Source organism: Aspergillus versicolor, assembly GCF_001890125.1.
Source record: "Aspergillus versicolor CBS 583.65 unplaced genomic scaffold ASPVEscaffold_4, whole genome shotgun sequence".
NCBI lineage: Eukaryota > Fungi > Ascomycota > Eurotiomycetes > Eurotiales > Aspergillaceae > Aspergillus > Aspergillus versicolor.
This window is the reverse complement of record NW_024467527.1, coordinates 2,063,547-2,079,363: the sequence shown is the minus strand read 5'-3', so window position 1 is coordinate 2,079,363 and position 15,817 is coordinate 2,063,547. Positions and strand designations below refer to the sequence as shown.

The window sequence follows — 15,817 nt, the reverse complement described above, 5'->3', positions numbered from 1 at the left end:
CTTTGAGGGTGTGTCCGAGACGGTTACTGTAGCTCGCAAGACATGGTGTAGGGGTGGGGTTTGGATTATGCACTTGCCTGTGGCCCTACAATCGCCCAAAGGTCCACTGATCGGTGGAATTGCGGGGCATTGGGTGATCGGCGAAATGCCATCATTCGGGCGAATACCTGTGACCAACGGTGAGAACAAAGAGAGAACGAGCAGCTCTGCTCCAACTTTGCCCTGCGGATGTTGATGGAGGCTGAGGTACAAAAGGAGTCGGCAGTATGTGCAAAGATGGTTGAACATCCAACGTCGGCAGTACTTCTCTCTGTTGAAGTTGAATATTCAGCATTACACGATGGAGCAAGTTCGACTCAACCCGGTTGTTCCAGGGTTTGCCCCCGACCCTTCGCTTGTTTATGTGGACGGCACCTACTTTCTCGTGAATTCGACCTTCCACATGTACCCTGGATTGCCGGTATACGCATCCAAGGACTTGAGGGAATGGAAGCATATAGGTATTTGACACTGCAACCTCGGCCCTCATATAGTCGACCACCCCGCTGACCTGTTCCACCAGGCAATGCACTCGACGGGCCTCGACGGATGAGTTTACAACAGTCCATGACCAAACTGGTCGGTCCCGAGACTCCGAATGAGAGAATAGCGGCCCAGGGTGGCCTCATGGCCCCTTCCATCAGATACCACAAGGGCACTTTCTATATTATCTGCACCAATGTCTACCACAGACCACCTCTGCTACCCGACGGGAACGAGTGTCAGAACTTCATCTTGTCGACTACAGATATCTGGGCAGATGAATGGAGCGACCCGGTCTTTTATGACTTCAACGGAATCGACACCAGCCTGTTCTGGGATGATGACGGTCGAGTTTACGTTCTCGGCGCCGCTGGTCCTACTCCCGAGAGCAAGATCAAGCAATTTGAGATTAATCTTAAGACGGGGGCCAAGCTATCTGAGGAGAAGGTGCTCTGGGAGGGCATAACAAAAGTCTTCCCCGAGGGTCCGCACATGTACAAGAAGGACGGGTGGTACTACCTTCTTGTCGCCGAAGGCGGCTGCTTTGCCGATCATCACAGCATCATGGCACGGTCTCGAGATATCTGGGGCCCCTATGAGGTGAACCCGGTGAACCCGGTACTCCCCAAGGCAGACCCCAATGGGTATATCCAGTACACGAGCCACGGGGACCTTTTCCAAGCCCCGACTGGGCAATGGTATTTTGTGTGCCTGGGTGTGAGAAAGAACAATGGCCGTTTTATCATGGGACGCGAATCTGTCCTCACCACAGCACTCTGGCCGGAGGGTGAATTCCCCGTGATAAACCCTGTGCGGCCTGACGTCCTACTCCCCCCCAAGCAGGGTTCAGCACTGGAGTGGCCTGTGAAAAGAAGGCCTGAGCGTCCACATGTCAGCTACCTCCGCATCCGCGACCCTGTCGAGGAAAACTACCAATATGTCGGAAATAACGTCACCTTGACATCGAGCAGGGAGGATCTAGACCAATCCGACGTGCCTGTGACGTTTACTGGAAAGCGGCAGAGGTTCCTGGATGGCTCAGCTTCGGCGACACTAGACTCCCTTGCCGAATTGGCTACAGGAGACGCAGCACTGAAGACGGGCCTCTGCTACTACAAGGATGAACATCGGTTCGTCCGTGTTTATCCAGACATGGCCTCTCAGGAGATCGTCTGGGAGATTGTGAACAAGGCGAGAGGGATCGAACGGAGAGTATCCAGTAGCGAGCCTGCACTCAGTCAGGCCACGAACATTACGTTTGGAATCGACTATACCGAGCTGGAACTCGCGTTCTGGTATTCTATTGATATGGAAGCGAAGCGGGAGCTCGCCAGGATAGATACTCTGGACATGACTGGACATGACTTTGTGGGACCAGTGATTGGCATCTACGCCGTCGGCATCGAGTCACGCAAAGTACGGTTCTTGAATTTCCAAGTGGAGGGTGTGTGATATAGTTCTTTTTTATTTTTTTTTTTTTTGTAACTAGGAATCTCCCCTTTACGGCCCAAGAAGGTCTGATGCTTTTGAATCCAGGCGGGCTAACAAGTCGACCAAACGCATGGCGCATTGGTTCGCCCTAAATCCAACCATGCTGTTATTTGTGCTACTTTCTAGTTTAAGCAGCAAGATGCCAACTCGTCTAATCTTCTCAACCTATTACAACGGATCATGTGTAAGCGCGTGTGAACGAACGTCTGCAAGAGGAACAGATTGCAAATTCTCTCTGCCTCGGGTGGGAGCAACTTACGCACTGCTCGCCCTCCACCTGAAGATGGAGAAACGGAACGCTCTCAAGGACATTTAAGAAGTCTTGGGCTTGCTCAACCTGTCGCATGGCAAGCGTCAGGGGGTCCGCGCTGAGACCTATGATCTCGGTCATGTTACTTTCAATCAACGAGCTCAGAACAAGGACCTTTATGGTGTGCAGACTGACAAGGTAACTGGTCCGTTGCCGGTACAAGATATCAGACAGGTGCTTGGGCATCGCTGGGCCAGAACTGGGGGGTGAATCCTTGGCCGAGTTAGCCCCGGGAGGCGGATCATTGGCCAAAGTGATCATCTCGAAGTATGCTTCTGACAGCTGCGCGGCCCTGTGGCTAGAATCCCTTGGATGAGGATATGTGTCCCACGACCTCTCACGGGTTGACTCGACGGATTGGATCAACCGAGCAGCCATTGTCCACAAGCGGCGTATGACGTGGAATCCGTTCAAAAGACAGTCTTCGAACCCGGCATTGTTATTGTCAGTGTTCTGGCCGTAGTCGAAAAGTGACACGGGGTGTTGCGACCGGATCTGGAGACTCAGTTCACCCTCGAACAATGGTTCATGGATCGTTACCGGGCGGTCCTTTACCACTAGGGCTGTCTTGTCGCAAACATACAGCTGCCAAAACGCATTTCGAAGGATGGTCTCCTCGACAGGATCCTTCCCTTCGAGTGCGCTCTCATCATAGAGATGCATTCTCATTGCGATAATACAGGCTTCGTTTAGTATATGGAACGCTACTCCGCGGCTCCCTGTAGCGATCTGTATGGCCGACGACAGGAACATCCGGATGGTGAGCGATGAGGAGTCTGGGTGCTCGAGATCATAGTCCTCATAGACGCTCAGCATGCTTCGTGATGTGCGGAGAAATAGAGGGGCTGCTAGGCTCTTGTGTGGTAGAAGGGATTCGGGCACAACGTATGTTACAGCTGCGCATAGGGCAGTGAGAAGGGTGAGGTTTCGGAGGGCCTTGACATGCTCCGTCTCGCTGCGCCCAGCCTCAAGACAGTGAAAGGCCCAGGCTCGATTTTGTGCCGAGTCATCTATGGTCGAGGGCAAGACAAAGAACCGTTGAGCGGTCGCTCGGAGATTGGCCTCCTGGCACATTGGAACAGACCCGAAAACATACTGGGTGTACAGCAGGATGCAGTGATTTGCAATTGAGAGCGGTGTCTCGGAGAGAGTCACTGCATGCAGCGCCACCAGGAAGTCTAGATGAACTCTGATAGCACTCTCTATTTGAATTTCTGGAGATGCAAGCAGAGCATTTGTCCTCGTGGTGTAGGACGCGGGACTGCTGGGAGCTAGACAAGAGTATGTAATCGTTGCAGCCGTAGCTTCCCCAACTTCCGTTCCTCCAGGGACATCTGTAGAGATATCTGTGGCCGTAGATGGTGAGTTTAGAGGTCCCCTTGGGGCAACTTCCTGGCACTGGGCAGTCTTCGGACCCCGTTTCTTCGGGGGTGGGTAATGGCAAGATTCCTCTGCGAGCTGGCAGTTGGTGCAGGTCGGTAAGCCGTCACACTTGGAAATACTCTGGTCAGTAAACGGGGCACATAAAACAAAGAGAAACAAAAGACCTAGTTCCACCGTTTCCTTTGGGAAGCCCAGATCGGCATCGCTTACCTTAACTTTGCGGCGACGGCATACCTCACAGGCCTGCGTGGTGGCTCGGAACGCCATCTGGTCGGAATGTGTCGGTGAAATTCGAGAGCAGAGAATGTAGGCTCGGGGAAATGCGTCCTGAAATAGAGCAGCACCGGCTAAATGACGAGCATGGTCACCCCAAATGACCGGAGCAGCATGACTCGACACGCTTGTGCTCTCCCATTGGACCACGCGGGTCCCTGGGGCTGGTCGGGGTAACGGCGGATGGTTCAAGCGCCTCCATTCTGCTGCGGACTCGTGGTTCTGTGGGGATAGGCCTGGCGTTCTCCTCTCTCCGAGCACGGTTTGTCCGAGGGCACCATACGTGCCTCAGGGACGGAAACGGTCGCTGCAAATAAAGGCCATGCATCATCCCCTGTAGGAGCACGCAGTATGCTCTGCTCTGTTGAAGCGCACCCTTGTTTCGAACTCCGCGATCCATACCATCAATGTCCGATCTACCTGGCAAAATCAACATGATATTCGCCAAGCAAAACCCGCGTAATAGACTTCCCCCGAACTTCGTGTGGGGTTTCGCGACGGCTGCCTACCAGATCGAAGGTGGTGTCAATGAAGGTGGCCGCGGCCCTTGCATTTGGGACAAATTCATGCACCTCGAACCCTCTCGCACTAACGGGGTCAATGGTGATGTTGCTTGTGATCACTATCATAGACTTGAGGAAGATCTTGGGCTTCTCGCCAAGTACGGCGCAAAGGCCTACCGTTTCTCTATTGCTTGGTCGCGTATTATTCCACTAGGTGGCCGTGAAGATCCTGTGAATGAAGAGGGAATTGCATTCTATAACTCGCTTATTGATGGTCTCCTTGCCAGGGGTATTCAGCCGTGGATTACATTATACCACTGGGACCTGCCCCAGGCCTTGCATGACCGATACGGCGGCTGGTTGAATGTTGAAGAAGTCCAGAAGGACTTTGAGCGCTATGCTCGTGTGTGCTTTGAAAGGTTCGGTGATCGCACCAAGAACTGGATCACGCTCAATGAGCCCTGGATTGTTTCAATCCATGTGAGTAGCGAGTCCCCTATCCTCCGTGCTTTGCTTCGCTTCACAACATCGCAATACTCCAAAGGCAACCGATCGGCTGACACGACGACAGGGGTATTCAATCGGCATCGACGCCCCGGGACGAAGCAGCACTAACAAGATGTGTTCAGAGGGCGACTCAACCCGCGAGCCCTGGATCGCTGGGAAGGCTCTCATCATGGCGCATGCCCGCGCAGCAAGCCTATATAACAAGGAGTTCAAACCCACGCAAGGAGGTAGGATTGGTGTTTCCCTCAACGGCGACTATTTTGAGCCCTGGGATTCCGAGGACCCTCGGGACCACGAAGCGGCCGAGAGACGAATGGATTTCCATCTTGGCTGGTTCGCGAACCCAATGATGTGAGTCCCACTGGTCGTTGAACACACTTGAATAGAGCTCCAGGCGGACTCGAGCTTCTATATATGTGCAAGCCTGCTGATATCGTGCCCTTTTCCCTCAAGGCTTGCCCAGGATTATCCGGCGGCTATGCGCGCGCAGCTAGGCGACCGGCTTCCTGCTTTTACAGACGCTGAACTTGCCCTGCTTCGTGATGCGGAACTTGATTTCTACGGCATGAACTACTATACTGCTCAATTTGCCCGTCACTGCTCTATCCCAGCTGAGGATACAGACTACAAAGGCAATGTAGACGAGCTTGCGGAGAATAAAGCTGGGGTCCCAATAGGTGAGCCTAGTGGGATCTGGTGGTTACGCCCTTCACCTGAACGCTTTCGCAAACATCTTTTAAGGGTCTATAAGAAATATGGAAAGCCTATCTATATTACTGAGAACGGCTGCCCGTGCCCCGGCGAAGAGAAGATGACTAAAGAGGAGTCCGTCAATGATAAGTACCGCCAGCGATACTTTGCTACCCACTTGGATGCCGTTATTGGCGCGATCCAGGATGGGGCGAAGGTATCTGGGTACTTCGCGTGGTCGCTAATGGATAATCTAGGTCAGTTCCCTCACTCTGGCTGTTTTGCTTCACATTCCACAGTTAACCGTAACTAACCTCGCGTCTAGAATGGGGTCTGGGATACAGCTATAGATTTGGTGTAACGTACACGGACTACGAGACACTCGAGAGGACCCCAAAGGAGTCTGCGTTGAAGCTCCGAAGCATGATCGAGGACAGAATGAGCATAGAGGACACGGTTGGTTGAGCAGGAAGTTGTCGCTCGGTCCACTTGGGGTTGTGATGATTGCAGTGGCCAAGTCACTCGTTTTGTAAAAGCATGAGTCGTGGTGATAGCTGCCTATCATGGACCCGAACTATAGAAAGCTTCCATTGCATTCTCTTGTTGATTACTCTATACCATTGCTCATAGCCAGCAGTAAAATCAAAACATTAGGATCCCTATATCTGACGGACCCTGCAACGTACAACTGGATAGATGCTGCAAAATATTACTAGCTGGCTGTGAATTATGATATTGAGAATAGCTGGGCGGACATCAAGCAGGCTCTCTACGAGCAGATGCAGCGAGCAGGTCTTCGGTTCGAAGCAGGCCAATCCTGGCCATCTCTTGTCCAGAGATGGAGATGTCTTGATTTAGTAACGTCGGGCCCCAATCACGAAGCCGGTTTAGTATTGAGAATGATCCTAATCGAATGCTTGCAACCCACGCTACTGCGCGGCAGAATATTAGTGTGACTAGATGGGACTTTGCCTTTTTCTCCGAGCGAGTCACAGCGACAACAACGAGACAATCACGATTTAGCCTGAATATCGGCTGTTTCGACGAGATGCCGTCAAGCTCGGCTTCGCCCTGTCCTGCGACAAGTTCGTCTGACCAACTATAACCTCCGTTTCAGCTGTCTTTCCTCTTCCAACAACGGCTTACTCGGTCTCCTGTCTGAGCTCCCTGTTTACTACAGTGCACGATTAGTTCTTTACATTCGCCTGCCTCGGATCCGTTTGTGCCACCCCCTGCATCCCAGCCAGATAAGCCACTATGTCACGGGCCTACGAGAACCCAATCCTCGGAGGCTTCTATCCAGATCCGAGCGTTGTGCGAGTGGAAGACACGTTTTATCTCATCAACTCGAGTTTTCAATTCTTCCCAGGTCTGCCAATTCACAGGTCCAAGGACCTCATCAACTGGGAACTGATTGGTGCGTAATACCCAATCTGCCACAAAATAGCCTCCTGTGAAGCTATTGTACCAACAGGTGAGACCAACAATAGGAAACGCCATCAATCGGCCGTCGCAGTTGAGCCTGCAGCATGCAACAACCAAGACGAACAACTTGGAGCGGCGGGAAGTTTATAGCGGCGGTATATATGCCCCAACCATGCGCTTTCACAATGGCATCTTCTACATCGTGTGTACCAACCTAGCTGGTAGCACATCCATGGCCCCTGAGGTTGACTTCGAACCCAACCCCAACTTTCTCATAACCTGCCACGACCTCACCGACCCGACCGCATTTAGTGACCCTGTACCGTTTGACTTTTATGGCATTGATCCAGACCTCTTTTTCGACGATGATGGCAAAGTTTACATGACCGGCAGCTTCATCCATGGCTACCAGAAGAAGCCTCAGACCGTCATTCGTCAGGCGGAGATCGATCTGGCCACAGGTAAGCTCGTAACTGACGCACGAGATATATGGGCAGGCACCGGGGGCAACTGCCCGGAAGGACCTCGTAAGCCGGACCCCAGCGACCTTCCAGTTTCCTCAGTTTAGGACCGATTTCCAAGCTGATGGCCTATTACAATGAAACAGATATCTACAAAAGGCATGGCTGGTACTACCTAATGATCGCCGAGGGAGGAACGCACCGCTGGCACATGGTCACTATGGCGCGGTCCAGGGCAGTCACCGGCCCATTCGAAGGCTGCGAAAAGAACCCGCTACTCACGGCAGTACCGGGCTCTCCCATAACCTGCGCTGGCCATGCTGATCTGGTCCAAGACACAACAGGTAACTGGTGGGCCGTTATGCTTGCGCGCCGCGAGCTCGGTGCGCACGGCGATTCTTACCCCCTGGGGCGCGAGACATATATGGTACCCGTGGACTGGCCGGAAGGCGAGTTTCCGACCTTTGAACCTGTAAAACTGCTGCAATCGGTGCCCGTTTCGCGCGGTGTTGTAGCGGGCAAGCAGCGCATTTCGGGCCTGGAGATGCAAGTGCAGCTGGCTTCCCCACGGGTGCTTTATGTCCGCGATCACGTTCTGAGCAACTATTCATCGGATGGTACAGCTATCCTGCTCCGCCTCAGCGACGTTGAGCTAGGCTCCATGTGCAGCAGTCCGACATTCGTGGGCGAGCGACAGACGTCTCTAACGTGCACTGTTGACGCTCAGATCGATCTGGCTTCAGCTGCTAAGCATGGTCACGCTGGCCTGGCGGTATACAAAGATCCTTTCCGATACGCATCCCTCGACGTCAATCTGGAGGCTAGTCAAGTCGCGTTCAACCTCCGCCACATTACCCAGGAGCACGCCATGTTGAGCCTCAAGCCAGTAACAGAAGCAGTGGCAGTAAGGCTGAAAATCATATCTTCTGTCGATATTTACACTTTCTTGTACAGCGTTTTAGTGGGCGGTAAATGGAGCCCTGAGGTTGAACTGGCCACCATCCCCTGCAATGACATGAGTGGAGACGACTTTACAGGTGCGTTTGCCCAGCCTGCTCCAGCCACCTTTAATGCAATATGAGAAGATATGCCGTCTTAACACAGTTTGTTCATAGGGCCTGTCTACGGGATCTACGCATCTGGACGCACTGGGGTAGTCAAGTTTGACTCGTTCACGATCCGAAGTCACTGAATATAAGGCTGTAACTAGTTTTGCGATGCAATGAAACCTGTTTGATACCGCTCAATTATGCACCTGGGTTATTGTAATACTCTCAATTGAACATCTGCACCTGCATCTTTCATCCAAGTGAGCCAGGGTGGGAGTAGATTGGATCGACAAGACTGGCCTTGTATGCGACCGACCCATCTGGCGAAGGTACCTGGCAGACACCAACTTCGCCGACAGACCTGCCGCGGAGGAATTCTCGTTCAGGAGGAAGGTCCATGACAGACTGGTATCAAGCCAGTCAACATTCTAGTTTCCCGAATGGTGACCACTGACAGCCTGGGCAAGATGGGGCTAACATCTCTGTCGGTGACTCTCGGGCCAACTATAGTCTCTGCGAGCCACATTAACAAAGACCACATATACTATTTATCCGAAGAGGCCTTGGCGGGTAACAAGGACAATTAAGCAGCTAGCATCTCCGCTTTCCGGGCATTCACCGGCATGTCGGTGGAATATGCATTTGGGGAAATCAGGAATTCTACGGAGCCATACGCGCCACACCACATCAGGGGGGTTGGCAAGTTATTGTTTCTCGTTTTCGATTCACATTTCCGTTCTCGTAATACGCCGGAGAAATTTCCACCAGGCATTGCCTTAATGCCATAGCCGTGCACTGCGTCATGATCTCAACGACCGATAAGTCCCTTGACGTTCTCAAGACGATAGTCATAATCTCATCCCATCATTCTTTGAGAGTTAAGCAGAATGATATATCTATAAGATAGTAAGGTAGATCGGTGGGATGTTGTTGTGACTAAAAGCCTCGTCAAGCAAGGCAGCAGCCTCTAGGAAAACGCTTTTTACAAAGTACTTAGCCCTGGCAGTTAGAACGTACCGAATTAATATGGGGGATATAAGCAACAAGTCTAACGTCAGCCTGGCAGCACCAGAAAAGCGGTTCTTAAGGGGAACTGGCTTGTAATTTAGATATCTCAGTATACAAGTATCCAATGACCATCTTCCGCAGTATATTTTCCTACTCGTGTAGTACTAGTGCGAGCAAGTATTTATTTCCAAGCTGATGTTCACCTATTTTGGCTCCCAGTCTGCTCTCAGAGGCCACGGCGGCTGCGCGCCTCTCAACTCCTTATTCAGAATCTGAATCACAACCCGCTTATACACCGTCAAGGCTGGTGTCCCATCATCAGTAACCTCCAGGATAAAATGATAGGTATGACCCTTCTTCTGCGGCTTGCCAGTCTTGAAATCAACCGCGCTTTTCTCAGCTGGCGGCATCATGATCTCAACCCTCCGTCCATTGATGACACTGTCGACGTTGACAATATCCATCACCGGGATAAGAACATCCCATACCCCCTCTGCCATGGTTGGCTCCTTGTAGTGAAACCAATTGTAGCGCAAATTATCACCATCAGGATCATAACTCTCTGAGGCGTCGAGGGAAACCAACTGGCCCGCTTCAACTTCAAGATAGAGACTGGCAGAGATATCCCTATGCCCATTCACGATGACAACTGGTGCATGGTTCGCCTGCGCAAAATCAGAGTGTAAACTCCACTGCATCCGTGCCGCGAAATCGTTCTGGAAGGCCTCCGCCCAACGCCAGACTGTTGCAAAATTACTGCAGTGCTTCTGACCCTTCCTGTATATGGTATCAACTGTGTCCGCATAGTGATTCACCTGGAACGTCGGGTCGACGGGGTCATATCGGCCACCCCAGCTCCCCCACGATGGATTTTCAGGGGACCCAAGGCCATTCGGAATAAGATACAAGAATGACGGCGTATCGCCCTCGATCTGCCAGGCGGGATCCGGGTAGGTACGGCCCAGTGGACCGAGTTGTATATTCTCCTTGAGCCAGTCGAGGGAGAACAGGCTTTTGTCGACTCCGTTCTCAGGACAGGTGATACCCCACCAGGTGGATGTGCGGTACTGGCCCCATCCATGGACTGAGCAGATTAGGAAGATATGTGGAAAGTGAAGTCTAATCCAGGGTCCTGTGTCATCTTGATCGGAGATCATATAGATGCGGAGTTTGGACGTGAGTTCATCTACCTTGTCCTTTGATCGGGACTGCTTGACATGTTGGAGGGCTTGCGCGATGACGTTCGACCCGCCCCAGCATAGAACCCAAAGTGGCTCATCCGACGCATCAAGGGCGTTAATTAATAACTTTGTGCCCTCTGCCAACGGAGTGTCTTGCTTTAATGCCTCGCGTCCGTAAACCGGGGGTCCTGTCTTGACGAGATTGAAGAGAGATTTCGCGTCGGGGTACGGGTATTCTGGGGGCGTGTGGGCGTTCAGGGTCTTGACGACTTGGGCATATGCGCGCAAAGTGACGTGCATGAGATCGGGTCGGGTTGATGTTCGTTGATGGGTGGATGTACATGCGACAAGACCTTCGGTTCTGAACTCGTTGGAGTACAGCAAGTAACGTACAAGGGACTCGGAGTCATCAGGCTCATTGCCAATGTCTGAGGTAACAAAGACCCTGGGTTTGGTTTTGATCACGTCGCGGGAGATGGTTCGGCCTGTCATTTTGCGAGATTTGGATTGTGGCTTCTACTAGAAAGGAAAAGGCCAGCGGCGTTACGTGGGGGACAGGGAGCAAGACAGTTACTAGTCCAATGTAAACGATTTATGCTGAACGGGTGTGAGTCAACTCTTATACTCGTGGCAGTCGGTTCGGTGGCATGGGGCTTTCGAAGAGAACGCCAACCCGTGAAATAACTCAATTCAGTGCCATCGTCTTCTTTAACAGAGAACCCTATGTGGCAGTTCACGGTTTCTCCGCCACAGACCCATCAGCTCGGGGAATTTGTGGGGTCCTTCAACGAGTAGTCACGTACTACTGGGATACAACCCCACTGTACGAGGGCGTGGGTTTCGCGACGGCGTGTATATAGTTCTAACGCATGATTATTAACAAATTTTTTCCACAATGTCTAAGGAAGAGATAGACTTAAATCATCGAGTATATACTTTGTATACAAAATATTAAATTAAACTTATTATTGTCTTGTATCCGACCGATTGAGGATTTTGGGCATCAGTATAATAAAGATATCAACGGACTGTTAAGCTCAAAACGCTAACGAGGGCATTCCTAGTTTAGGAAAAGGCCATGTAGCAATCCCCGCAGTCGTTGTGGATCGCAGTTTGATGATTAGGCTAGAATAATACAACTTTGCATTATTAATACAAACTATATACTCAACTCTAGTAATATCACATTCAAGCCACCGCAATATAATATACTTTCGGGGAGATCGCAAGCCTCGTTTATAACATGCTTTGATCGCAGAATGAAAAGCACAAGCTCTGATAGCTCGCCGCGCAATGGCGCCCGAGACCCTTAGGCATTGTTGGCGAAATCGGCAAGGGCAGCATGAGTGGTATAGAAGGCACCTTTGGGCTTGTAGGACTCGTCAAACATCAAGGGCTTCGCTCCGGGGATCCAGGTATAGCCATGCTTGTCTGTAAAGCCCCAGAAACTAATATCGGTGATTCCTGCATCAAGTGCTTCTCTCATAACAGCACCATATATATCCGCCTGGAGGGTAGCATTAAGTGTATGAACATCAAGTTCAGCAATAGTAGTTTCCAGCCCGAGTGCTCTGTATGAGTTGACCATATCCGTAAGTACGCCCGGGATCGGGGCTACTTCAGTAACATGCATCTGCAGGGCAACTCCATCAATTGGAACACCGTCCGCCACAAGCCCGGAGACCAGCTCATAGAGGTCCTGGCGCTTTTCAGGGAGTGCCTCGACAAGGTTCTCGTTGATGAACAGCTTAGCAGTCGGGTCTGCTGCGCGGGCGATGTGGAAGGCCTCTCCAACAAAGCCGGGACCGAGGACTTTGTAGAAGTCGTTCTTAGGATCCAGGCCGCCACCTTTCGTTTTAATAGCTTCGGTAACAACATCCCATCGGTCCATCTTGCCGTGGTACCGGTGCATGATCGCGTTAAAATGAGCTGTCATCGTGGCGCGAAGTGTAGTCGGATCGGTAATATTAAGCACGTAGTCAGGGTTGCAGCAGCCTGAGATAAGGCCGTGGCCCTTGACTACCATGTTATTGGCTTCAGCAAAGTCAACAAGACGGTCAAGGGTATCCCAGTTATAGTGCCCAATAGTCGGGTTAAGGAATGCCCATTTCATTTCATTCTCGGGCGAGAGGCTGTCGAACTGCTCGCTAAGGACAGCTGCAAACTGGCTGTCATTAAGATAGGTCGGATTAATCGCACCGGACCCGATAAGGATATCCTTCTTGGCTGCCTCCTCTTTCAACGGGGTGGTTCCGGTGTTGGGGCGTGTGGCGCATGCTTCGACAGAAGCGAGAAGCGCGACGAGGGTTGCGGCACCGATGGTCTTCATGGCTGGCTTTGGATTTTGATTGATGAGATTGATGTGTTCTTTGCTTCGAGTATGACCGTCTCATCACGGAGGCATCTCGAGGGCTTTATATAGCATTTTCCAGGGAAGATTCAATGGTTATACGTGCCCATGCGGTCGAATGGCTTGACGTCAGGAGAGGGTAAGAAAACTGTACGAAAGCGAATACGGTCTGTGGGTCGAGAGTCGAGATGGTTGCCTTGACTGGTGGAAAGGCAGTTTATTCGACCACTCTTCAAATAAAGAATGTACCGCAGATCTTTGGACCCACTCGTTTTTGTACTGAAGAATGGTGGAGTCCAATCTGTGGCCAAAAACGGAAACAAGGGAGAAGCTGTGGGGCGTTGTGGACATTCCCGGCAATCAGCAGGATTGACCGATCCCCCCTGCAGTAGTTGTTTCGGGCCCTTCCCCAGCTTGCAGCTGACACGATAGCAATAGTTTGTCCGATGCGGACTTCCATATGTGTAGGGCCGAGGGACTTGGCTAATAACGATCAGCATCAGTACGAGAGCTGATAACCACTATTTTGATCATAGCCTAAATCTCCATACGAGTAACAACAAGGGTCGGGAAGACAACGGTGACTGCTGCTCCTCGCACTTCGGACAAAACCCTGGCGTCCAGAATATCAGGTACTCCGCCTCGGTGAAACTGTTTGTATTTTGACTCGGCTGCTCCAAGCCGGCAGGGGTGATAGTCTCCCATTCAACATCGAGTGCACTAAAAAGCACTCTCGATTAGGGTTGCAAGTGGAAGTCGACCAAGAGTAGCATGGAACCTTATGAGGACCGACCAGGTTGAACATCGTGGAAGAACGCCATACATAGATTTCTCTCTAATCTTCACCCGGTAAATAACTTACACTTAGTGGTGCCATCTTTGCTGGGTCTAAAGCCTGTCGCGTCTTGATGTCCCCCACCGCGGACTATCCGGCTCGAGGACCGTCTAGATATGTGAAATCAGATGCTCTTGAACCTCTGCAAGTATGAACATCTTACTTCTAGCGTCCGATATTCTAGGGGCTATTCCATACTTTCCACCCAAGCCACGGTGGAGCTATCGTGGAGGCCTGCTTTGTAGAAATAATAGATTTCATTGTAGAATCTAAAATGCATTCGTCCCAGCCTGTGGGAAGGAAGTGATAACCACAAACAGTATCCGTAAGCCCGCCTTTTGTCAAATATGATCCAGCTATACGAGCTGCATACCTTGTACGGAGCAAATGATCCCATCAAGTAGCCATTGACGTTGGTCCGGACAACCTTAAGAGACCACGCTAAGGAAAATACCATTACAGGACGTATTTACTGTATACTGGGAGAAAGAGGTCCTACTAAAGGTCATGACAGGCGCGGAAACGAAACCGGAAATTACTTCTGCCTCACTATACGGCTAAGACAATCACATTGACAGGAACAGATCTCGAGAACAGCAAACAAAGAAATAGATTCGCATAAAGCATCAGTCGAAAAAAGAAACAAGGGAGGAGATATACAGCGAATTGGGAAACCAATCATGACAGCATGCTTCATTAGCATAGTGAATTGGCACCAGGATTACAACACCCTCCTCATGCGCCAGGGTACACTCCATATGGCTTTATTGCTTCCTGGTCAGGGAAGGGAGCCATGTCGTTGTCCGTGTGGTTGCGCAGAAGCTGGCCAATTTCGTGCGGATGAATCACATTAAAGATGACCATGGTCACGAATATAAGCAATGCATCGAAGATATATAGATAGGCCTCGTGGCGCAATAGGTACCCGTTATTCCCTTGGATGTACTCAACTAGCCGGAAGATGGAGCGGACCATAACCAAGAAGCTCGTCACATATAGTACCTTGAGGTGTTTGAACCAAGGAATATCCGGAGAGCAGGAGCGTGGGATTGGGTATCTCTTGAGCTTCCAGTAGAAGTGGGAGGCTGTGATGATAAAGAAAGCGAAGAAGAAGACCTGGACGAGGAGGCCGACGACAATAATACGCTCGCCAGTCTTCATGCTGTCTGGGTTTCCGCTGCTTTGAATGCCACCGCCTACATTATATTAGCAGGTAACTCAATGCTTGGAGTTCTTGCTTGGGATTCCTACCAGCACCCTGCAATAGGAACGAGAGCACATCGCCCGTCACGAATATCTTGGTCAACCACTTTTTCTTCAGCAAGGCATGGGATTCGGCTCGTAATACAAGAATAATGCGTCCGAGAAACATGTAAATCGAGGCTGCTAAAAGCGCGGGTGCCAGTAAAAGAAAGAGGGTCTGTACAAGGTAAGGGCCGAGTGTCCAATCCGGGGTCTGCCTGCTGGACGTGGCGCGTCCGATGTATCCGATAATCTCGACTAGACGGGTCAGCATAGTCCCCGGAACAGATCAGGATTGCAAGTGCACCGACATATGCCCCCGATAACGAAGGGAATGAAAAACCACGTGCGGGACCTGATCATTTGGAAGATATGATATGCGGTCGTGCCGATGAAGAGCAGGATAAAAAGCACGGCACCGCCCATGCTTGGGTCATAGCGATAGAAGGCGAAGACTTCAGCGGAGTTTCCTGCGCTCGACATACTTGCATGCAGGGACATTAAACGAACGGAAGAGATAACGGGGGATGAAAGAGAGGACAGCCTCCTAGGAGACCCGAACAGAAGAGACAGTGTGGAAGCCTTGT

At 51.2% G+C, this 15,817-nt stretch overlaps 7 protein-coding genes across 7 annotated transcripts; 3 read left to right on the top strand and 4 right to left on the bottom strand.

Moving 5' to 3' along the window:
- Positions 1-340: 340 nt before the first annotated feature.
- On the top strand, positions 341-2,148 carry ASPVEDRAFT_150566 (putative xylosidase/arabinosidase; the record flags this gene model as incomplete). Its single annotated transcript, XM_040808241.1, has 2 exons — positions 341-500; positions 563-2,148. 2 exons carry the CDS (start codon positions 341-343, stop codon positions 1,972-1,974), a joined length of 1,572 nt encoding a protein of 523 aa, XP_040667544.1. The 3' UTR covers positions 1,975-2,148.
- Positions 2,084-3,973, bottom strand: ASPVEDRAFT_887137 (transcription factor domain-containing protein; the record flags this gene model as incomplete). The annotated part of the gene is made up of 1 exon (XM_040818392.1): positions 2,084-3,973. The coding sequence occupies one exon, from the start codon at positions 3,971-3,973 to the stop codon at positions 2,192-2,194; it is 1,782 nt and encodes a 593-aa protein (XP_040667543.1). The 3' UTR covers positions 2,084-2,191.
- Positions 3,974-4,413: 440 nt separating this feature from the next.
- ASPVEDRAFT_130780 (uncharacterized protein) lies at positions 4,414-6,144 on the top strand (the record flags this gene model as incomplete). Its single annotated transcript, XM_040806756.1, has 4 exons — positions 4,414-4,962; positions 5,054-5,340; positions 5,443-5,936; positions 6,005-6,144. The coding sequence occupies 4 exons, from the start codon at positions 4,414-4,416 to the stop codon at positions 6,142-6,144; spliced, it is 1,470 nt and encodes a 489-aa protein (XP_040667542.1).
- Positions 6,145-6,800: 656 nt separating this feature from the next.
- On the top strand, positions 6,801-8,808 carry ASPVEDRAFT_71792 (uncharacterized protein). Its single transcript, XM_040816134.1, has 4 exons — positions 6,801-7,096; positions 7,170-7,631; positions 7,712-8,602; positions 8,681-8,808. The coding sequence occupies exons 1-4, from the start codon at positions 6,937-6,939 to the stop codon at positions 8,755-8,757; spliced, it is 1,590 nt and encodes a 529-aa protein (XP_040667541.1). The 5' UTR covers positions 6,801-6,936; the 3' UTR covers positions 8,758-8,808.
- A 1,017-nt stretch (positions 8,809-9,825) lies between these two features.
- On the bottom strand, positions 9,826-11,295 carry ASPVEDRAFT_130072 (uncharacterized protein; the record flags this gene model as incomplete). The annotated part of the gene is made up of 1 exon (XM_040806682.1): positions 9,826-11,295. One exon carries the CDS (start codon positions 11,293-11,295, stop codon positions 9,826-9,828), a length of 1,470 nt encoding a protein of 489 aa, XP_040667540.1.
- A 633-nt stretch (positions 11,296-11,928) lies between these two features.
- On the bottom strand, positions 11,929-13,301 carry ASPVEDRAFT_41361 (endo-1,4-beta-xylanase). Its single transcript, XM_040812327.1, has one exon. The coding sequence runs from the start codon at positions 13,130-13,132 to the stop codon at positions 12,113-12,115; it is 1,020 nt and encodes a 339-aa protein (XP_040667539.1). The 5' UTR covers positions 13,133-13,301; the 3' UTR covers positions 11,929-12,112.
- A 1,422-nt stretch (positions 13,302-14,723) lies between these two features.
- On the bottom strand, positions 14,724-15,713 carry ASPVEDRAFT_52651 (RTA1 domain-containing protein; the record flags this gene model as incomplete). The annotated part of the gene is made up of 3 exons (XM_040814674.1): positions 14,724-15,184; positions 15,240-15,488; positions 15,542-15,713. 3 exons carry the CDS (start codon positions 15,711-15,713, stop codon positions 14,724-14,726), a joined length of 882 nt encoding a protein of 293 aa, XP_040667538.1.
- Positions 15,714-15,817: the final 104 nt, after the last annotated feature.